The following is a 24582-nucleotide window of genomic DNA, read 5'->3' as shown; positions in this document are numbered from 1 at the left end:
CCAGTCATTCAACCAAAGTTAGGAAGAGAAAGGAAAAGCCAACGTGCAGAGGTGACTGAAGTTTAACAAAAATAAAGACCTGTCTCATAAAAACAGGGTGGGCCGTGGACTCATCGTATCATAAAAGAAACAAAATTTATCAGGTAAGAATACATTTCCTTTTCTTTTACAAGATACGATGAGCCCACGGATTTTATCCTTACTTGTGGGATACAATACCAAAGCTATAGTACACGGATGAAACGGGAGGGACAAGAGAGGGAACCTAAACGGAAGGCACCAATGCTTGAAGAGACGACCAAATTGCAGCTTTGCAAATCCGTTCAACAGAAGCATCATTTTTGAATGCCCATGAGGAAGCCACAGCTCTAGTGGAATGAGCCGTAAGTCGTTCAGGAGGCTGCTGTCCAGCAGTCTCATATGCAAAACGGATGATACTCTTCAGTCAAAAATGAGAGAAAGGTAGCCGTAGCTTTCTGACCCCCAACGCTTCCCAGAAACGCAACAAAAAGGGAAGACGATTGACGAAAATCCTTAGTTGCCTGAAAGTAAAACTTTAAGGCACGGACCACATCCAAATTATGTAACAGCCGCTCCTTCTTAGAAGAAGGATTAGGGCACAAGGAAGAAACAATTTCCTGATTAATACTTTTATTTGAAACAACCCTAGGAAGAAAACCAGGTATGGTTTGTAACACCACCTTACCCGAATGGAAAATAAGATAAGGAGAATCACATTGTAACGCCGAAAGTGCAGATATTCTTCGAGCATAAGAAATAGCAAACAAAATAAAACTTTCCAAGATAATAATTAAATATCTATGGAACACATAGGTTCAAACGGAACCCCTTGAAGAACTTAAAGAACTAAATTCAAACTCCAAGGATGAGCACATGGTTTAAATACAGGCCTGATTCTAGCAGAGCCTGACAAAAAGATTGCACATCTGGAACATCTGCCAGACGCTGGTGTAACAAAAAAGATAAGCAGAAATTTGCCTTTTTAAGGAACTTACTGACAACCCTTTCTCCAATTCTTCTTGGAGAAAAGACTAAATCTAGTGAATCCTAACCCAACTCCATGAGTAGCCCTTGGATATATATACACACCATATCAAATGGTAAATGTTCCTAGTAACAGGCTTACGTGCCTGAATCAAGGAATCTATGACCGAATCAGAAAACCCTCGCTTAGATAAAAGTAAGCGATCAATCTCCCAGCAGTCGGCTGCAGAGAAACTAGATTCGGAGGATGGAAGGGACCCTTAATGAGAAGGTCTTTCCTCAAAGGGAGATTCCACGGTGGCTGATAAGACATGTCCACCAGATCGGTATACCAAATCCTGCGAGGCCATGCAGCAGCGATGAGGATCACCAATACCCTCTTCTGCTCGACTCGCGCAATCACCCGGGGAAGGAGAGCAAACGAAGGGAATACATAAACTAGGCTGAAAGGCCTAAGCATCTATCAACGTGGCCTGGGGATCCTTGGACCTGAACCCGTCACGGAAGCTTGGAATTCTGACGAGATGCCATGAGATCCAACTCCGGCCTGCCCCATCTGAGAATCAGGTTTGATAATACCTCCGGATGGAGTTAAAACCATGACCCATAAAGGGATTCAAACTCTCAACTGTCAGGGTGTCATGGTCAGACCAAAGAGTAAAGCCACGAATTGAAAAAGTTTGTCCCGAAAGACAAACCTCAGGAACTTGTGAGAAACTTCTGAGGAAGGCATATGAAGACATGCATCCTTCAGATCCACTATCGTACGAAATTAACCCTCCTGGAACATGGAAGGATAGAGCGAAAAGAATCCATCCGGAAAGATGGAATTCCGAGAAACTTGTTTAGACCCCCTGAGGCCTAAAAATATATATATTTTTGGGAATTTCAAAACACATTTGAATAAGACCCTAGTCCCTGTCCCAGTAGTGGAACGGGACCAATTACTCTCATGTAATAAAGGTCTCTTACACAAGGTAAGAATGCCTCAACCTGATCCAAGATTGGTTGGGACTCCAGATAGTTTCCCTCTTTTTCTAGGGGAAGAAGAGGAGTCGACCCTCCAGCAGGGCACTTTCCTGAAAAAAAAACACTACCGTGAAGAAACCTAGCTCACTGAAAGTTTACAGTTCCTCTTGCGCTTTCCCTGCAGCAAGGAAGAAACCGACAACACTCCCAAAAAAAATCAAAAGGGCAGAGATGTCCATTAGGAGAACTCCAAAAAAGGGGTTTGTGGAGGAAGAGCAAGGCACCTGGTAAACGGATGCTAAGTTCTCAGGACAATTGCAGAGAAAAAACCTGCCGAAAATATTGAACATTGTCAGAACACTTCTTGTAGTTTCTGAGACAATATTGGATATGAAAAAAAAAAAAGGGATCTCTCTTAATACATGGGAATCCTTGCATGCTCCACATTAGCACAAAGACATAACATTCGAGTCACAGCCCCATTCACTCTTTCTCAAATTAAAAATGAACTACTGTGATTGTAAAGATAGATCAAAACTATATGGATACTGTATCTTTAAATGTGAAATGCAAATGCTTTAACGTATAATAAAAAACTCTAGACTTCAGTCAATCCCAGAAAAGTCTGTCAGTGGAACACCATATTTTTATCAATAAAAACTTTGTGCTAGTGAAGCATCTTTGCTGCATACTTTCAGGTAACGCAGCAAAGAAGACATTCCATATTAGCGTTACTTGTGAACAACCCAGCACAGAAGAGAAGGCATCCCAAGTGCCTAAAAAAATACTTTGCAAACTGAGCCAAAAGCCTGACTGCTGGACAAGCAGAGAAGACAGCTGGCCGACTATTTAGAAATTCTGTCTCCTTTCGAGACCAAAAGGGCGCGCAAACAACGGCGCAAATCTTAGTTCCGCCCATCGTGGGCGTATACCACTAAATCTCCCGGGCGGCCGTCGGGAGCGCTAAAATCCAGCATAGGCTTAGAAGTATAAAGGAACAAACCTCCCAGTAGGCTCCATGAAACAAGCTGTAGGGAACCTCTTAAAATAAACAAAAATCCCCCATCGCCAAATTGAAAATAAGACATAGGGAGCGAAACCTTCCATCGGCTGCTAGTCTAGTCAAGAAAGCCGTTATGAGCAAGGATGCTGTACAAGCAGTATATACCATGTAACACAGATTTCCCTCAACCTCCCAGGCGGCTGCTAACTCAGTATTGTAAGCCGTAGGGAGTGAAGCCTGCATCAAGTATAACACTTTCACACTGAAGCAGTATAATCCTTGTCAGCTGCTAATTGCAATATTGTAAGCCGTAGGAATCAAAACAAACCCCAATCACGCCAAACACCATCAAGTGAAGAGAAATAAACCTCCCTGTCGGCTGCTAATAGTAAGCCATTGGGAGCAGGGACATGTACTAGGCATACGTAACACTTGAGTGCTGAACAGAAACAACCTCTCTGTCGGCTGCTAATTTAGAATCATAAGCCGATGGGAGCAGAGACATTCACCCTTCAGGCATAACAGTCTCGTGTTGAAACAGCATAACCTCCCTATCGGCTGCTAAATTTAGTATTGCGAGCAGTTGGGAGCAGAGACACACACCGTGCAAACATCACATTCTCATGTTGAACAAGTATAACCCCTCTGTCGGCTACCAATTTTAGCAGTGTAAGCCGTCGGGAGCAGGGACAGGAAACATCCATTTATTACCTTATACTAAACACAAATAACCCCTTGTCGGCTGGTAATCTCAGTATTGTAAGCCACAGGGGAAAGAGAAATAAACCTCCCTGTCAGCCTTTAATATAAAATGTAGGCTGGTGGGGGCAGGGACACATCATGCAGACATAGATTCTTGTTTACAACTAGTATAACCTCCCTGTCGGCTACTAATTTTAGCAGTGTAAGCCGCCGGGAGCAGATCATGTATTACCTTATACTGACCCAAATAACCCCTTGTCGGCTGGAATCTTAGGATTTTAAGCCGTTGGGTAAAGAGAAATAAACCTCCCTGTCAGCCTTTAATTTAGAATGTAAGCTGTTGGGAGCCCATGCAAGTTTCACACTTTTCAAGCTGCACTAAGATAAACCTCCCCTATGGCCATTTTCAAGCCAATGGGAGCATGGCGAGATTATAAAGAGCCACTCCACATGTCCTAGCAGCAACTGCCCAATAACTTACCCTCTCTTAGGGATACAGTTACCCAAGAATATAAATAGATATATATAGTGCCAAATATTTCTGTGTATATACTCCAGAAAACAAAATTCAGCACTTACCTGAAAACTGCCCGGCAGTAAGGCAGTCCACCCGGCTTGCGAGGCCCTCAATTTCTCCTCACATTGGCCTGTGGAAATAACAAAAAGTACTGAGTCTCTCTTAGTCAGACTTTTGCAGGTAGGGCAGCAAACCAGGGAGGCGCAGTGAGAATATTGTCCCACAAGTTCCCAGCCACCAAATGCTTTTCTTTTTACTGAAGAGACTGATCTGGTCTAGGCTACACCCCAGAACAAAGTAGCACACTGCGGTACCCCTTTTAAAAATAATAAACTCTTGATTGAAGAATCTATAACTAGCACCTCACTTTACCTCTTTCTATCACTAACACAGGCAAAGAGAATGACTGGAGTGGGAGGGAAGGGAGGGAGGAACTATATATACAGCTCTGCTGTGGTGCTCTTTGCCTCCTCCTGCTGACCAGGAGGCGATATCCCACAAAGATGAAATCCGTGGACTCATCGTATCTTGTAAAAGAAATTATGTATTATAAAAGTTGAAGCCTCCAGAATTAAAAAGGCACCAGTAAAAGTGTATGCAATAAAAAGAAAATTTATGCTTACCTGATAAATGTATTTCTTTTTTGACACGATGAGTCCACGGATCATCTTAATTACTAATGGGATATTCACCTCCTGGTCACCAGGAGGAGGCAAAGAGCACCACAGCAGAGCTGTTAAATAGCTCCTCCCCTCCAGTCATTCGACCGAAGTTAAGGAAAGAAAGGAAAAACAACGGTGCAGAGGTGTCTGAAGTTTATAATAACCAACACCCTGTCTTACAAAAACAGGGCGGGCCGTGGACTCGTGTCAAAAAAGAAATAATTACGACACGATGAGTCTACGGATCATCTTAATTACTAATGGGATCCAATACCCAAGCTAGAGTACACAGATCATACGGGAGGGACAAGACAGGGAACCTAAACAGAAGGCACCACACTGCTAGAAGAACCTTTCTTTCCTTAACTTCGGTCGACTGACTGGAGTGGGAGGGAAGGGAGGAGCAAACTAAACAGTAATATGGAAAAATATAAAAACCCATAGTCAGATGCCTCAACAGAGGAACTAGAAATTTACCCTTACAGGGGGAAAATGAGCGCTGCACTGCCCAACCAAACACCCTCAGGGAAAGTAGGTCGTCCTTACGCAGTTTTGGACCGTCCCCTTAGATCCGCCTCAGGAGCGGTGCTCAATAAGGCAATATACCGCCTCCTGAAGGATTTGGAAAGTTACAGGTCCCTTACACTCCATGGTACACCAGGAGGGATTTGCACCAAAAAGATCCGGCAGTGGGATACCGGAACAAATAATCTCACAGTCTCTGAAAACACTGTTACAAATCAGGATCTCCCTATTAGATTAGATTATAATAAAAGTGCAGTAAGCTATGAGCGCTTCCTATCACTTAATATAGCGCGCTAAAATGGACCATCAATATCCGTCAGAAACCTGTTAACATTAGTTGGCTAGTTTACCTACTTAGTTAACCCTTTTCAGACTGCAGATGGCATAAAACTTGGGTCACTATGGGACTTCACCAGCAAGCTTACCGGTCTCTAACAAATGAGAAGGCGCAATCAGTTGAGCTGTTGAGAACTGCGCAGTTCTTCCAACCTGCTAGTGTGACAAGCATGCGGCAGGAAAAAGTTTAATCCCGCCGCTGCTGGGAGCTAAAAATGAGAGGCACAGTCCTGTATTGAAAGGCAAACTACCCATTAAAGGACTTAAAGGTACCTGGGCTTTTCCCATTTGGCCAGATGCGGTAACTAACTCTTCCATTGCTGCTTTTTATCTTAGTTGAGAGCTTGTAAGTGAGTGCTGGACTTTTTCTGTGTGCTATATTAATGTATTATTTTTTTGTAATTTTCCGTGTTTGGGCCTTGCACCCAGGCCTGTCTGGGGTTAACTGCCTGTGACTCTGGTGACAGTGCAGCTTCCTGAGAGTGCTGTTTTGCACCCAGGGCTGTGCATGTTACAGGGTCATAGGATGTGTACAAGGTCCGGCCTGAGAGTGCTGACCCCACCCGTGTTTTGTACCCATTAAAGGACTTAGTTCAATATTTCTTCAGAGCACCATCTTCACACTCCTCCTTGTCCGGAAGGCGACGAATGACTGGGGGATTATGGGTAGTGGAAGGGATCTTAAGCTTTGCTGGGGTGTCTTAGCCTCCTTCTGGTAGCCAGAAGCTGAATTCCCAACAGTAATTGAATGGAATTGTGGACTCTCCGTGCCATTGGAAAGAAAATTAAAATGCTCCATAAGCTAAACACCACCTCTGCAGGGCAGTACATACAGTAAGTTTACATAAACAACAAAAGCAAGATAAAAAGACAAAGCAATAGCACTTGCTCTGAACTTCAAATTAGTAGATTGTTTTCTGACAAATTTCAGCAATGACTATTTCCACTCCTGTGTCAGCCATCAGCCAATCACAAATGTGCACACGTGAATTCTTGCACATGCTCAGTAGGAACCGGAGACTCAAAAAGTGTAAATATTAAGAAAAGGACAATTTTATTAAGTAAATTGGAAAGTTGTTTAAAATTGCCTGCTCTATCACAATCATGAAAGTTTCATTTTGACTTGTGTCCCTTTAATGGAAAAATAATAAAAAAAAATGTAATATGTGTACAGATACCTAGAAAACAGACATTGTTTTGATTTACTTATGTTTAAAGGGATATGCAACCCAATTTTTTTATTTCATCACTCAGAGCATGCAACTTTAAACAACTTTCTAAGTGCTACCCAGCTTACATTCCGGTTTTCAAATAAAGATACCAAGAGAACGAAGAAAAATTGATAATAGGAGTATATTAGAAAGATGCTTAAATTTGCATACTCTATCTGAATCATGAAAGAAAAAATTGGCTTTCATATCCCTTTAAAAGTTGTGCTAAAAATAAATTAAAAAAATAAATAAAATGTAGAAGATTTTAAAACTGTCAGAGTACAGCCAAGTCACAACACATCTGTATAATGATGCTTCGGAGTCCCAGATGGATTATTAGAGCTTGCAACATATAAAACTCACATCTGTATAGCGAAGAGATGGGTGGATTCCCTGGACAGCTGTGACAGTTAGCGGCAGATCCTCAAGATTCCACAGCTTCCGACTCAGGTCATCGTAAGACTTCATTGCGTCAACCATCTGCTCCTCACCTGTTCCTTTCTGAAGCAAAAAGGAGGAGCCATAAGCAATCAATACAGGGGCGAAGATAACAGGGTCACAAATGCAGGTCAGCAGGAAATGCAACAAGCACAATCCTGTGTGGTCTGACGTAGGAGGTTCCCCTGATATCAAATAGGAAAAAACTAAAATATACACGCAACCAAATAATGCCCTTACATACAGGTTTATACTTAAGTACATTATTAGCAGCATACAAATTACATTTAGCGGCATACAAATATACCCATTTCTTTTCTATCTTGCAAATAACCAAACAATTCATGAACCTAGATCAATTCTTATTTACATATTTCAGTTGCATAATTATAAAGTCTGTCTCATACACATACAAAGAGAATCTCTGTAATGAGTGCCAGATTGAAAAGCTAGCCCTATATGGAGTTCTCGGTTCTAGAATGTTGTAAAAAAAAAAAAAAACAGTGACCAGATTTCATGAGGGCATCAGAAAATGATAAACAGCTTATGTTGTAGTAACTGAAAAGGAAATTTATGCTTACCTGATAAATGTATTTCTTTTACGATATGACGAGTCCACAGATTTCATTCTAACTTATGGGATATCGCCTCCTGTTCAGCAGGAAGTGGCAAAGAGCACCACAGCAGAGCTGTATAAATAGCTCCTCCCTTCCCTCCCACTCCAGTCATTCGACCGAAGTTAGGAAGAGAAAGGAAAAGCCAACGTGCAGAGGTGACTGAAGTTTAACAAAAATAAATACCTGTCTTATAAATGAGAGGGGGGGGCTGTGGACTCGTCATATCATAAAAGAAATACATTTATCAGGTAAGCATAAATTTCCTTTTCTTTTACAAGATATGAAGAGTCCACGGATTTCATCCTTACTTATGGGATACAATACCAAAGCTATAGGACACGGATGAAAGGGAGGGATAAGACAGGAACCTAAATGGAAGGCACCACTGCTTGAAGAACCTTTCTCCCAAAACCAGCCTCCGAAGAAGCCAAAGTATCAAATTTGGAAAATTTGGAAAAAGTGTGAAGAGACGACCAAGTTGCAGCCTTGCAAATCTGTTAAACAGAATCATCGTTTTTAAATGCCCATGAGGAGGCCACAGCCCTAGTAGAATGAGCCGTAATTCTTTCAGGAGGCTGCTGTCCAGCAGTCTCGTATGCCAGACGAATGATACTCTTCAGCCAAAAAGAAAGAGGTAGCCGTAGCTTTCTGGCCCATACGCTTTCCAGAAAAAAAACACAAACAATGAACATGATGGACGAAATTACTTAGTCGCCTGCAAGTAAAACTTCAGGGCACGGACCACGTCCAAGTTATGCAACAGACGCTCCTTCTTAGAAGAAGGATTAGGACATAATGAAGGAACAACAACTTCCTGAATAATATTCTTATTAGAAACAACCTTAGAAAGGAAACCAGGTTTGGTACGTAAAACCACCTTATCAGAATGGAAGATAAGGCGAGTCACATTGTAACGCTGAATGCTCAGAAACTAGAAATAGCAACCAAAAATAAAACCTTCCAAGATAACAACTTAATATCTATGGAATGCATGGGTTCAAATGGAACCCCTAGAAGAACATTAAGAACTAAATTCAAACTCCAGGGTGGAGCAATTAGTCTAAACATAGGCTTGATTCTGGATAGAGCCTGGCAAAAAGACTGAACGTCTGGAACATCTGCCAAACGTTTGTGAAGTAAAATTAACAAAGCAGAAATCTGTCCCTTTAAGGAACTTGCTGATAACCCCTTTCTCCAATCCTGCTTGGAGAAAAGACAGAATCCTGGGAATCCTAACTCTACTCCATGAGTAGCCCTTGGATTTGCACCAATAAAAATATTTACGCAATACCTTATGCTAGATCTTTCTAGTAACAGGCTTACGTGCCTGAATCAAAGTATCAATGACCGAATCAGAGAACCCCCGCTTAGATAAAATCAAGCGTTCAATCTCCAAGCAGTCAGCTGCAGAGAAACTAGATTTGGGTGTTGGAAGGGTCCCTGAATGAGAAGGTCCTGCCTTAATGGAAGCTTCCACGGCGGCAGAGAGGACATGTCCACTAGATCGGCATACTAAGTCCTGCGAGGCCATGCAGGTGCGATTAGAATTACTGAAGCCCTCTCCTGTTTGATCCAAGCAATCACCCGGGGAAGGAGAGCAAACGGTGGAAACACATAAGCTAGGTTGAACGACCAAGGCATCTATCAGTTCGGCCTGAGGATCCCTTGGCCTGGATCCGTATCTTGGGAGCTTGGCTTTCTGACGAGACGCCATCAGGTCCAATTCCGGTCTGCCCCATCTGAGAATCAGGGTGGCAAAGACCTGCGGATGGAGTTCCCACATTCCCCCGGATGAAACGTCTGTCTGCTTAAAAACTCCACTTCCCAGTTGTCCACTCCTGGGATGTAGATTGCTGACAGATAACAAGAGTGAACGTCCGCCCACCGAATTATCTTGGATACTTCTGTCATCGCTAAGGAACTTCTTGTTCCTCCCTGATGATTGATGTAAGCCACAGTTGTGATGTTGTCCGACTGAAAACGGATGAATTTGGCCGAAGCCAACTGATCCTACGATTACCAGAGCTAGGCCCCACCGGAGCCTCAGGACCTTGCTGCCGATCTGGAAAACACACTGCGCGGCTGAGCGCGCGAAAATAGGCCCTGCCCACTGTGGGCGTAACTCTTAGCCTAAACGAGACCCACATGGGTAGTAAAAAAACATGTCGGTCCTTCATATATTAGCCTTGTGCCCCACTATAAGCGCAATAAGCGCATCTCAGTGACAAATATCTTCTGCCAAGCCATCACAGTATAACGATAGTCTAACCGCATCTCCCAGCGTCAGCCCACATAGTAAATTTAAAGTGACATACTAGCACACTATTAAATAAGTAAAATAACAGGGAATTAAAGGTACACCATTTCGCCTATAGTGCATACGGATTACCCCTCCCCAGATAGGGAATATTGTCAGCCTGTTCTGATGTATCAAGTCTCCCCAGAAACAAAAGACTGAACATACCTCAATGCTGCTTGTAGCATGACACCGTTCTCCACACTGAAAATTTTTCTTTACACTACCTTCAGCTGCTCTGTTGGAACCATTTAGATAACGTTTGCCAAGATCATCAACATCAGGGCAGAAAGATAAAATGTCTCTACTCCTCCTGGGAAGTTATAGACTGACGATTTCCCCCTGAGAAAAATAGTACTCACTGGCACCATTTTAAAATAAAAAACTTCTTGATTGAAGAATCTAAACTGACACCTCACTTTATCTCTTCCTATCACTAACACAGGCAAAGAGAATGACTGGAGTGGGAGGGAAGGGAGGAGCTATATATACAGCTCTGCTGTGGTGCTCTTTGCCACTTCCTGCTGAACAGGAGGCGTAATCCCATAAGGATGAAATCCGTGGACTCGTCATATCTTGTAAAAGAAATTATGATTTGTAACGGGTCAATTGCCTATATTATCATAGAAACATAGATATTGACGGCAGATAAGAGCCATAGGCTCAGCAAGTCTGCCCGACCTTACCTAACAGTATAAATTTATCTAGTTCGTAGGATAGCCTTATGCTTGTCCCATGCATTTTTAAAGTCCCCCACAGTGTTTGTTGCTACTACCTCTTGAGGAAGTTTATTCCATAAATCAAATCACTCATTCTGTAAAGAAGCTTCCTCAAATTACTCCTGAATCTACTACCCTTTAGCTTGAGCTCATGACCCCTTGTTCTTGAATTTTCCATTTTATGTAAAATACCCACAGCCTCAGTTTTACTAAATCCTTTAATGTACTTGAAAGTTGCTATCATATCACCTCTTTCCCTTCTCTCCTCATGCTAGTAAATCAAGAGTTAAAGGGCCAATCTACTCAAAAAAAGAAAATTTATGCTTGCCTGATAAATTTGTTTCTCTTTAGACACAATGAGTCCACTGATTTCATCCTTACTTGTGGGATTACACCTCCTGGTCAGCAGGAGGAGGCAAAGAGCACCACAGCAGAGCTGTATATATAGCTCCTCATTTCCCTCCCACTCCAGTCATTCGACCAAAGTTAGGAAGAGAAAGGAAAAGCCAAGGTGCAGAGGTGTCTGAAGTTTACAAAATTTAATAACCTGTCTCATAGAACAGGGTGGGCCGTGGACTCATCGTGTCTAAAAAGAAACAAATTTATCAGGTAAGCATAAATTTACTTTTCTTTTTAAAGACACGATGAGTCCACGGATTTCATCCTTACTTGTGGGATACAATACTAAAGCTAGAGAACACGGATGATAAGGCAGGGACAAGACAGGGAACCTAAACGAAAAGCACCACTGCTTGTAGAACCTTTCTCCCAAAAACAGCCTCCGCCGAAGCAAAAGGTATAAAATTTGTAAAATTTAGAAAAAGTATGAAGAGAAGACCAAGTTACGGCTTTACAAACCTGTTCAACTGAAGCATCATTTTTTAATTCCCATGAGGACGCAACAGCCCTAGTGGAATGAGCCGTAACTCTTTTAGGAGGCTGCTGTCCAGCAATCTCATATGCCAAGCGGATGATACTTTTCAGCCAAAAAGAAAGAGAGGTAGCCGTAGCTTTCTGACCCTTACGTTTTCCAGAAAAATGATAAACAAAGAAGATGATTGACGAAAGTCCTTAGTCGCTTCTAAATAAAATTTTAAAGCACGTACTACATCCAAATTGTGCATAAAACGCTCCTTCTGAGAAGGATTAGGACACAAGAAAGGAACAACAACCTCCTGATTAATGTTCCTGTGTGAAACAACCTTAGGAAGAAAACCAAGTTTATTACGTAAAACCACCTTATCCGAATGAAAAATAAGGTAAGGTGAATTATAAGGTAAGGTGAATTATATTGTAATGCCGAAAGCTCAGACACTCTTCGAGCAGAAGAAATGGCGACAAGAAACAAAACTTTCCACGATAATAACTTAGTATCTATGGAATGCATAGGTTCAAACGGAACCCCTTGAAGAACTTTAAGAACTAAATTCAAACTCCATGGAGGAGCAATCGGTTTAAACATAGGCCTGATCCTAGTAAAAGCCTGACAAAAAGATTGAACATCTGGGACATCTGCCAGACGCTTGTGGAACAAAACAGATAAAGCAGAGATCTGTCCCTTTAGGGAACTCGCTGACAATCCCTTCTCCAATCCTTCTTGGAGAAAAGACAAAATCCTAGGACTCCTAAACCTACTCCATGAGTAGCCCTTAGATTCGCACCAATAAAGATATTTACGCCATATCTTATGGTAAATCTTCCTAGTTACAGGCTTACGAGCCTGAGTTAATGTATCTATAACCGAATCAGAGAAACCTCGCTTGGATAAAATTAAGCGTTCAATCTCCAAGTAGTTAGCTTCAGAGAAATTAGATTCGGATAAAGGAAAGGTCGCTGAATGAGAAGGTCCTTCCTTAATGGCAGTGTCCAGGGTGGCAGAGATGACATGTCCACCAGGTCGGCATAACAAATCCTGCGAGGCCATGCAGGAGCGATGAGGATCACTGATGCCTTTTCCTGTTTGATCCGAGCAATAACCCGGCGAAGAAGAGCAAACGGGGGAATAGATACGCTAGGTTGAAGGACCAAGGAACCGCTAATACATTTATCAGTTCGGCTTGGGGATCTCTGGACCTGGACCCGTATCTCTGGAGCTTCGCATTCTGACGAGATGCTATGAGATCTAATTCTGGCCGACCCCATCTGAGAATCAGATTGGAAAATATTTCCGGATGGAGTTCCCACTCTCCCGGATGAAAAGTCTGTCTGCTCAGAAAATCTGCCTCCCAGTTTTCCACCCCTGGGATGTGGATTGCTGACAAATGACAAGAATGGGCCTCCGCCCACTGGATTATCTTGGCAACTTCGATCATTGCTAAGGAACTCCTTGTTCCTCCCTGATGATTGATGTAAGCCAGTGTCGTTATGTTGTCCGACTGGAATCTGATGAACTGAGCCAAAGCTAACTGAGGCCAAGCCGAAGAGTATTGAAGATGGCCCTCAGCTCTAGAATGTTGATGGGAAGAAGAGACTCTGTCCGAGTCCATACTCCCTGAGCCTTTAAAGAACCCCAGACTGCTCCCCATCCTAAAAGGCTGGCGTCCGTTGTCACGATCACCCATGACGGTCTGCGAAAGCACGTCCCCTGGGACAGATGATCCAGAGACAAACACCATTGAAGAGAGTCCCTCGTCTCTTGTTCTAGAGTTATTCGAGGAGACAAATCCGAATAATCTCCAATCCACTGCCTGAGCATGCTTAACTGCAGAGGCCTGAGATGAAACCGAGCAAACGGGATGATGTCCATTGCCGCTACCATCAATCCGATTAACTCCATGCACTGAGCCACTGACGGCCGAGGAGTGGACTGAAGGACTCGACATGTATTCAGAATCTTTGACTTTCTGACCTCCGTCAGAAAAATCTTCATGGAAATAGAGTCGATTAGAGTTCCTAAGAAGGGTACCCTTGTCTGCGGAATTAAACTCTTTTCCAGATTTACCTTCCACCCGTGAGTTCTCAGGAAGGATAGCACAATGTCGGTATGGGACCTTGTTTGCTGATAAGATGACGCCTGGATTAGGATATCGTCCAGATAAAGCGCCACCGCAATGCCCCGCAGTTTTAGAACCGCCAGCAGAGACACCAGAACCTTTGTGAAAATTCTGGGTGCCGTGGCCACACCGAAAGAAAGAGACACAAACTGAAAGTGTTTGTCCAGGAAGGCAAACCTCAGGAACTTGTGATGATCTCTGTGGATAGGAACATGAAGATATGCATCCTTTAGATACACTGTTGTCATAAATTGACCCTCCTGGATCAATGGAAGAATGGTACGAATAGTCTCCATCTTGAACGATGGAACTCTGAGGAACTTGATTAAACTCTTGAGGTCTAAGATAGTTCTGAAGGTTCCCTCCTTCTTGGGAACTACAAACATATTTGAATAAAACCCTTGTCCCTGCATTGGAACGGGACAAATTACCCCCTTGGAAAAGAGGTCTCTTACACAATGTAAGAACGCCTCTCGTTTTATCTGGTCTGCAGATAATCTTGAAAGAAGAAATCTTCCCCGGGGGGAAGAATTTCTGAACTCCAGTTTGTATCCCTGGGACACCATTTCTATAGCCCAAGGATCCTGAACATCTCGTACCCAAGCCTGAATGAAAAAGGAAAGTCTGCCCCCTACCAGATCCAGTCCCGGGTCAGGGGCAAACCCTTCATGCTGACTTGGAATCAGTGGCAGGTTTCTTGGATTGTTTACCCTTGTTCCAAGAATGGTTTGGTTTCCAAGTTGACTTGGTTTGCGAATAATTTCCTTCCCGTTTAGAGGAGGAAGTGAAAGAATTTCCTTTGAAATTTCTAAAGGAACAAAAATTACTCTGTCGTCCCTTCTGTTTATTTTGTCTTGAGGAAGGAAATGACCCTTTCCTCTCGTGATATCAGCGATAATTTCCTTCAATCCAGGTCCAAACAAGGTCTTTCCCTTATAGGGAATTGCCAAAAGCTTAGACTTGGATGACACATCCGCAGACCAAGGCTTCAACCATAAGGCTCTGTGGACTAAAATAGAAAAACCTGAACTTTTAGCTGCCAATTTAGTAATTTGCAGGGAAGCGTCTGTTATGAAAGAGTTTGCTAATTTTAAAGCTTTAATCCGATCCTGGATTTCTTCCAAAGAAGTCTCAGTCTTATGAGACTCCGCAAGAGCATCAAACCAATAAGCTGCCGCACTGGTTGCTGTAACAATGCATGCGGCAGGTTGTAGTAGCAAACCCTGGTGAACATAGATCTTTTTCAGTAGACCCGCTAATTTCTTATCCATGGGGTCCTTAAAAGCACAACTATCCTCAATAGGAATAGTAGTTTGTTTGGCCAAGGTGTAAATAGTCCCCTCTACCTTAGGGACCGTTTGCCAAGATTCCTTGACAGCGTCCGCAATTGGGAACACCAGGAGAGAAGGGAATACCAGGTCTCTCCCATTCTTAGTAATAATCTCCGAAGTTCGCTTGGGAACTGGAAAAACCTCTGAGTAAGAAGGAACCTCTAAGTATCTGTCTAACTTACTCAATTTCTCAGGAACGACCACTCCCATGGAATCACAGTCGTCCAAAGTCACTAAGACCTCCCTGAGTAACAGACGGAGGTGTTCTAGTTTAAACCTGAAAGAAACCACTTCTGAATCAGTCAAAGGTAAGGAACTCCCTGAGTCTGAAATTTCTCCTTCTGATAGAGCCTCCACACCCTGTAGCTCTGATTGAGAGGGTACGTCAGAGGCTGCCACCAGAGCATCAGAAACCTCGTTAACTACATAGTTATCCTTCATTTTACGTTTGCCTTGAAGTATTAGAAAGGCAGATAACGCCTCAGAAAGAGTAGAAGACATAACTGCAGCTATCTCTCAACGTAACTGCAGCAGAAACTTGAGGCGAAGTACAGGGCACTGCTTGGGTGGGCGTTAAGGGCTGGGATGTTTGGGGAGAAAGCTGTGGCATACCTTGACTCTCATTGTTAGACTCTTGAGAGGCATCCGCCACCGATAATTTTGTATCATGAAAAATTCTCTCTTTATAACTTATAGGTCTCCCAATACATGAGGGACAAAAAGGAACAGGAGGTTTCACATTGGCATTCAAACACATTGCACAAGTAACACTTTCTAAGTCCATACTATAGAAAAAAAAGACTAGAAAAGTATTAAAAAAAAAATTCTGAAATTTTTCTCTAAATTTGAACTGGCCCTTTAAATTCACAACTTAGAATTCTCTTACTATATGAAATACCAATATTATAAATGATACTGTGTCTTTGAGTAGTAAACAACGTTACTTTACACAATAGCACTGTGCCTTTAAGGGTTAAATGTGCCGTGTTTTACAGTGCTGATGTAAACACACACTTTTAACATCAGGGTAGTTTGTTTGTTACACATAAAAAAATCTCTTGCTGCACATTCAGGCACCTCTCCGCCTCAATAGCTAAGCTGAGGCGCCTACCTGCCGACCAGTTTCCAACCTCCTATGAAAGAGTCGGATCCGGCTTCAGAGCCACACCAGAACAAGTGTCGGAGCAAAAACAACTGCGCAGCACTTTGAGTTCAAGCGTGCGAATAGATAGCCCCGCCCATTGTGGGTGTCATTCTTAACATAGCCCGTACAGGGAAATTATAGTGATAAAACACAATGATCGTATAAGCCGTTAGCCCTAGCCCAGTGCCTGTATTTATACTGTCATCATAGAGAAAAAAAAACTTCCATAATGAAGAGCCACAATCCCAGTAATAAAAGTAAAACACTTACAAGTGCAGATTCCACTCTGAGTTTAATAAATTGTGCCCCAGAAACATAAGAAGCTGCACTTACCTTAACGCTGTCCGACAGCCCCAACAGGTGTAGGAGGTCCTCTCCCAACCATAGTCCTGTGGAAACACAGGACCTGAGATAAAGGACCAGTCAACACAGTAGATTTGCATAATCAACAAATGCAAGATAACAAGACAAAACAATAGCACTTAGTCTGAACTTCAAATGAATAGTAGATTTTTTTTCTAACAATTTTAAAAATTATGTTTATTTCCACTCCCCCTGTACCATGTGACAGCCATCAGCCAATCACAAAAGCATATACACTTATTCTGTGAATTCTTGCACATGCTCAGTAGGAGCTGGTGACACAAAAAGTTTAAATATAAAAAGACTGTGCACTTTTTTTTAATGGAAGTAAATTGGAAAGTTGTTTAATATTTCATGCTCTATCTGAATAATTAAAGTTTAATTTTGACTTGAGTGTCCCTTTAAGGATTGCTTAGGTCATCCTGAGAAGGGCAGCATAAGAATATGGGAGACGCAGTGAGAATTATGTCCCACCAGTTCCCATTGCTCTAAAGCCACCAAATGCTCTACTGTAGAGACTGATATGGACTAAGGCTACACCCTAGACAAAACAGCACACTCTGGCACTATTTTGAAAATAAAAAACTCTTGATTGCAGAATCACAAACTAACACCTCACTTTGCCATCTCCTATCACTAACGCAGGTAAAGAGAATGACTGGAGTGGGAGGGAAGGGGGGAGCTATAAATACAGCTCTGCTGTGGTGCTCTTTGCCTCCTCCTGCTGACCAGGAGGCGTAATCCCACAAGGATGAAATCCGTGGACTCATCGTATCTTTAAAAAGAAAATGTGATTGTTTAAAAAGATAGATAATCCCTTTATTACTCATTACCTAGTTTTGCATAACCAGCACAGTTATAATAATATACTTTTTACCTCTGATTACCTTGTATCTAAGCCTCTGCAGACTGCCACCTTATCTCAGGCTGTTTACGACTTTTCAGCCAATCAGTGCATTCTCATTTGTAACTCCACAGGAGTGAGCACAGTATTATATATATGATACTCTGTCTTGCTGTGAAAAGCTTATAAAATGGACTGAGATAAAGGCAGCCTGCAGAGGCTTAAAAACAGGCAGAGAGAGGTTGTGAGTGGGTAAGTACAGTACTTGTTGTACACAAAATGCCATCATCCGCTTAAATTGAATGTAGATTGCCTATAGATTTATTTTTAGAAGAATGAGACTGTCTGCCAGTACCTAAGATGTGATGGTGGTGACCAGGGGGGTGGGGGGGATCATGTAGGGAAATCTCTACATTACAGCTAAAACAACCTGATTAACTCTCTCACTGCCAGGAATAATAGAAGCGTGGTGCACAGCTGCAATTAGCGGCCTTCTTATTACCAAAAAACAATGGCAAAGTCATGTATGTCTGCTATTTCTGAACAAAGGGGATCCCAGAAAAGCTTTTACAACCATTTGTGCCATGATTGCACAAGCAGTGTGTAAAATATTTTGAGAAACCCAAAAGTTTATGATTGCATATGGCGGTGAAATAAAGGCATGAAATATACCAAAATGGAAGCTCAGTACCTTGGGTTGGCTATATATAATATATACATATATTTAGCAAAAATGTTAAAATTCTTTGGGTAAGTTAGTCTCTGGAATTCCTGGTAGCTAAGGGGTTAATCAGTATCTGTGCTCTAATAAACCACCCTCTCACCTTTAAAACAATGGGTATTCTGAAATATTAGAATTTAAATTATAACACACAAAAATATATATTATTTATTCTTATAGTCAGCTGACCATTTTTAAAAGCACAACATTAAAAGTCACAAAAATATACAAATACAAACTGGACAAGAGAGTCTATCAGATCCTCTCAATAAAAGTCTCACTGAAAGTAATCGGTAATGAGTAATGAGCGCTTACCTCTTTCCCTCTTGCAATTACAGGTTCCAATAGTGTTCCTGTGAAACTAAAGCTCGTTTCCGGCAGACCAGCATGTCTAGGAAAAAACAAAATGCCATGTGACTGACTCAAAATAATAGTTACACAGCTCTTGCTAAATCCTCACCATATCCTGCTCAGTACAGCTCAGCGTAATGTTTTTGTGACGGCAAAGGGTGAGCAGTAGCCCAATAATAAATTACTAATAATTTAGAATACTGGTATGTGCCTTTAATAATAATTAAAAAAAACATTTACGTAACTCGTTAGATACTTCACTCTAATGTTTTCATTTCACTACATATTGCTGCAAGTACAACAAGCCCATTGCGCCACGCTAATCATACTCACAGCTGTAGGAGATGTTTTACGATCAGCTCAGGTAATGTGCGCTTTTCACGCAGGGTATTACCAGGCCAGACCACTGCTTCGCAGATTGAGCCATCCTGGAACCGACGCAGCTCAGACTTGTCTCCCCAAAACGTCCGGAACTCAGCAGCCTAGAATGACACAAACTTTTAATCTTGTATTCTAAAAACAGACCTACCTAATGAATCTACTACACGCTTGCACAAGTTACAAATTATCTTCCTCAACTGAGGATAGCAACTGGGTCTCACGTTTAAAAAGGACAATGTCAAACAGGGCTGCGGAGTAGGATTAAAAAAAGAACAGTACCAACTGTCCTCAAAACAGAAGCTTAAAAAATACTTTTTTATGGGGGGAAAAAAAACTCTAAATATTTTTATCGAGCATATCCAACAGCACTATTTAAACATGTTACATGTTTGTTCAGGATTGTGCACGTGTCTGTTGCAAAACTGCTTTCATATAGTGCTACAATGTTATACATTTGCAAAAGCACTAGATAGTTATTTCCTCTCATGTAGTGCTTTAGATATGTGCACGGTAACTATCTAGATATCTTGTCAACAAATAATAACATGAAAACAAAGCAAAATTTGATAATAGAAGAAAACTGGAAACTTTTTAAAATTGTATCTATATGTTGGTTTCAAGTCCATTTAACCCCTTCACTACCGGGAATTTCAGAGTAGAACTTGCCCAATATACCGGAGAATTTTTAGCATTTTTGCTATCACTCCATTTAAACAGAAATAGAGCCTTACTGTAGTGTAGTGGTCCCCACACCTCCCCCCTCCAACAATTATTAGTTAGGACACCCCCTCATTTCCTTAGTGTAGCTCCCCATCCCTCCCTCTCCCTTCAATTTAATATTTTCTACAGTGTAGGGCCCATCCCCCCCTTCCCTTTGCTGCTGGCCCAAACACCCGTTTTCCCTCCCAAACCTCCTGCCGACACCAGCAGACGATCGTTACAGATAGTGAGACACACAATGTCCCTGTCTGTAACGATCTGCCTTCATATGGAACCGGAGCACTAATTGGCTGTCACTTGACGGAAGCTTCCTGCGGCTGTGACGTATATATAAGTTATGTGGTACAATGGCCTTGGCACGCATAACGTCTAAATATTTGTCATATATGGGTCAAGGGGTCAAAAGGGACTTAAAACCCAAGATCATGATTCAGATAGAGCAGCAATTTTATTTCTAATTTACTTCTATTTTCAAAAGTTCTTAGTTCTCTTGGTATATTTTGTTTAAAAGCATGGAGGTAAGCTCAGGAGCGTGCACGTGTCCGGAGACCTATATGGCAGCATATTTGCAAGAATATTATCTATTTGCAAGAGCACAAGATGGCTGCACTATTTCCTGCAATGTAGTGCTCCAGACACCTACTTAGTTATGCAAAACAGAAAGAGAAGCAGTCGGCCAGAAACGAACAGCAGCATCAATAGCTTGTTCTATGGCGCGGTTACCACATGGTAGTAGCTTCTTTCTGCCCAATTGTGCTTTACAGAGGAAAACTTTCCTGTAGTATATCAGTCTGATCCAACCGACATGGTCAGTCCTTGTTTAGAGAATTGCCTGGTATTTCGGGGGGTTGGACTGACCATGTCGGTGGGATCAGACTGATATATTATAGGAAAGTTCTCCTCTGTGAAAAGCACAACTGGGCAGAAAGAAGCTACTCCCAGGTGGCGATAGAACAAGCTATTGATGCTGCTGTTCGTTCCTGGCAGACTGCAAAAGTCAACTGGAAAATGATTTACTCTCTCTGAATCACAAGATACATTTTTTGGGTTTCATATCTCTTTAAATTGTAATAGAAATACATAAGAGGAATAAAAGATGCACAAGCAGCAAGGAAACAATTTCTGTAGCTCAGCATAGAGGAGACCTGGTACTTGGGGTTTCTTAGTTTCTCTTTAGTTCCCCTTACAAAACAGGAGTTTTTTTTATATCCTGACAGAAAAAAAATCTGCATCAGCAGACGTTAGATAGTGAACCATACAAATACAGAACAATCGTGCAGTCTCACCTCTGTGCTGTCAGCTGCCGGGCCCTTCTCCAGAAGGCTAGAGAAATAGTCTGTGGTTAGCAAGAGCCCGACTGACAGGTCAACATCCCTGTGTTTTGCAGGGTCCTCTCCTATAGACCACTGTAAAAAGAAGAAATCATGCCTCAATATTACAGAAAGACAAGTACCTTTAGTGCCATCAAAGCGAGCCATTAATTCCATAAAGGGAAAAAATTATCCATTTAAAGTTTAACAGTAAAAACCTGAAATACTCCCCTTACATTTTTGTTAAAAATAAGTTTTTTTAATTTCTCATTTTTTTCTGTCCTTCCCCTCGGCAGACATTTTTTTCTTCATTTGGAAGAGACTTTAGGTGTTAGATCACCTTGTGCAGAGACTGACTGAAGGAAAAAAAAGCGCTCACCTTCATGCCCAAAAAAGATCTCATAGTACAAGATTAGCAACACTGAAGCCTTGTGTATACAACCTGCAGGTGTGATGTAGGTTACACTTCACAAAAGTGAGGATAAATAAGTAAAGTTTCTAAAAGTAGTGATAAGTGAGTAAAGCACATGAATGGCAAAGATAAACTTAGTAATTCAAAAAGGTATAGGAAACGGCAACCTGTTAGCAGTTCAGGCAAGGAGTGCAGGGTCAGCCAATTCCTCAGTAGAAAAACATGAAGAAAGTTAATCCAGCCTAAAATCAGATTAATTAAATATAGACCTTTAATGTTCCATGGTCTAAACTACAAAAGCAACAGTATCAGACCTATAGCCGGTCAGATATGACTGGACCATGGAACAATAAAGGTCTCTCTTTAATTAACCTGATGTAAACTGGAGTAGCTTTCTGCATATTTGTCTACTAATGAGGGATAAACTTAGCACAGGAAGACTACCCGTAACACAACATTTTATTTCCTTTTTATTTATTTTTTAACCCCTTATCGACCAACGACGTACAGGGTACGTCCTACAAAAAAATGTCCTTAACGACCAAGGACGTACCCTGTACGTTGTTGGTGTCTTCAAGAGGTGGAAGCGATCCTGATCCAGCCGCTTTCATGTTATTGCAGTGATGCCTCGATATTGAGGCATCCTGCAATAACATTTTTTATCCATCCAATGCAGAAAGCCACTCTGTGGCCCTCTATGCATCGTACATTGATGGCAACGATCTTTGATGGGTGGGAGCCATTGCAGGGAGGCGGATGGGCAGCCATCAATGGTAGGAAGTCATCGCAGGAGGACGGCATCACGTGTGGGGATGCGCGCGCACAGCGGGACTCACGTGTGCGCCCGAGCACGGGAGCGGGTGGGAACTCTACACTATGGGACAAATCTAGTTAGCTGAGGGTAAGGTGGGAGAGAGAGGAGAGGGGGATTATCTAAGTGGTCTGGGAGGGGGTGGGGGGTTGGCTATTGGGAGGGGGGGCAGCTACACTACAGAAAAATATTTAAAAAAAAATGTGGTGGGATATTTCAGGTGGGAGGCTGATCTCTACACTAAAGCTAAAATTTACCCTGCAGCTCCCTACAAGCTACCTAATTAACCCCTTCACTGCTGGGCATAAAACACGTGTGGTGCGCAGTGGCATTTAACGGCCTTCTAATTGCCAAAAAACAATGCCAAAGCCATATATGTCTGCTATTTCTGAACAAAGGGGATCCCAGAGAAGCATTTACAACCATTTGTGCCATAATTGCACAAGCTGTTTGTAAATAATTTCAGTGAGAAACCTAAAGTTTGTGAAAAAGTGAACGATTTTGTTTATTTGATCGCATTTGGCGGTGAAATGGTGGCATGAAATATACCAAAATGGGCCTAGATCAATACTTTTGATTGTCTACTACAGCTATAAGTAACCCTGCAAGCTCCCTAATTAACCCCTTGACTGCTGGGCATAATACACGTGTGGCACGCAGCAGCATTTAGCAGCCTTCTAATTACCAAAAAGCAATGCCATTTGTGCCATAATTGCACAAGCTGTTTGTAAATAATTTTAGTGAGAAACCTAAAATTGTGAAAAATGTAACCTTTTTTTTATTATTTGATCGCATTTGGCAGTGAAAAGTTGGCATGAAATAAACCAAAATGAGTCTAGATCAATACTTTGGGTTGCCTACTACATTAAAGCTAAAATTAACTCTACAAGCCCCCTAATTAACCCCTTCACTGCTGAGAAACCTAAAGTTTGTAAAAAAAAAAAAATTGTGAAAAAGTGAACGATTTTTTTTTATCTCATTTGGCGGTGAAATAGTGGCATGAAATATACCAAAATGGGCCTAGATCAATACTTGGGAGGATATAGATAGATTATATATATATATATATATATATATATATATATATATATATATATATATATATATATACACACACACACACACGTGTCAAGGGACATTCAGGGATTCCAGACAGATATCAGTGTTCCAATGTAACTATCAGTAATTTTGAAAAAAAAAAAAGTGGTTTGGAAATAGCAAAGTGCTACTTGTACTTATTGCCCTATAACTTGCAAAAAAAGCAAACAACATGTAAACATTGGGTATTTCTAAACTCAGGACAAAATTTAGAAACTTTTTAAGCTTGGGTGTTTTTTGGTGGTTGTAAATGTGTAACAGATTTTGGGGGTCAAAGTATGATGAAAATAATAGTATCTTTAGAAAGTCCATTTAATGGCGAGAAAAACGGTATATAATAATATGTGTGGGTACAGTAAATGAGTAAGAGAAAAACTACAGCTTAACACAAATACCGCAAAAATGTAAAAATATCCTTGGTCCCAAACGGTCAGAAAATGGGAAAAGTGGTATGTTCCTTAAAGGGACACTGAACCCAAATTTCTTCTTTCGTGATTCAGATAGAGCATGCAATTTTAAGCAACTTTCTAATTTACTCCTATTACATTTTCTTTATTCTCTTGGTATCGTTATTTGAAATGCAAGAATGAACAACCTGGGTTGTTCTTGCTGATTGGTGGATAAATTCATCCACCAATAAAAAAAGTGCTGTCCAGAGATTGAACCAAAAAAACCTTAGATAACTTCTTTTTCAAATAAAGATAGCAAAAGAACAAAGAAAAATTGATAATAGGATGCTCTATCTGAATTACAAAAGAAAAAATGTGGGTTCAGTGTCCCTTTAAGGGGTTAGAGCGGTTTAATGTACCTAAAATAAGTAGCTTCTTAGGATTATGTATTATGCTCATAATCATCACTTTTTCAGTTCAGCATTCCTTGTTTAAAATATAAAAAAGTAGAATGTTGGAATCTATTATTTGAAATGACTGGGAAATTACAGTTGCGGAAATTGTTTTTTTACTGACCCCCCAATGTGTTTCCAATTCTCAGACAAACAATTTTCAGAGTTCGATTACATGAGTAGTGGCCACAATAAGCAATTAACTTTTTTTTTACTATTCATAATTAAACATTTTACAATCTGCATACCAGTTTCATGCCCC

The 24582-nt window shown here is 41.4% G+C and overlaps 1 protein-coding gene across 4 annotated transcripts in view; it reads right to left on the bottom strand.

The window, feature by feature from the left end:
• Positions 1-24582, bottom strand: part of NOL6 (nucleolar protein 6) — a 251230-nt gene that overhangs the window by 123697 nt on the left and 102951 nt on the right. For all 4 annotated transcript variants that reach the window (XM_053701046.1, XM_053701045.1, XM_053701042.1 and 1 more), the window contains exons 13-16: positions 21135-21254; positions 19081-19229; positions 18712-18787; positions 7294-7431 (exon numbers count right to left, since the gene is read on the bottom strand). In XM_053701046.1, the coding sequence (XP_053557021.1) occupies positions 7294-7431; positions 18712-18787; positions 19081-19229; positions 21135-21254 (483 nt within the window). The remainder of the gene's footprint in view (positions 1-7293; positions 7432-18711; positions 18788-19080; positions 19230-21134; positions 21255-24582) is intronic.

This window comes from Bombina bombina, chromosome 2 (genome assembly GCF_027579735.1).
Source record: "Bombina bombina isolate aBomBom1 chromosome 2, aBomBom1.pri, whole genome shotgun sequence".
NCBI lineage: Eukaryota > Metazoa > Chordata > Amphibia > Anura > Bombinatoridae > Bombina > Bombina bombina.
This window is presented reverse-complemented; position numbering and strand designations above follow the sequence as displayed.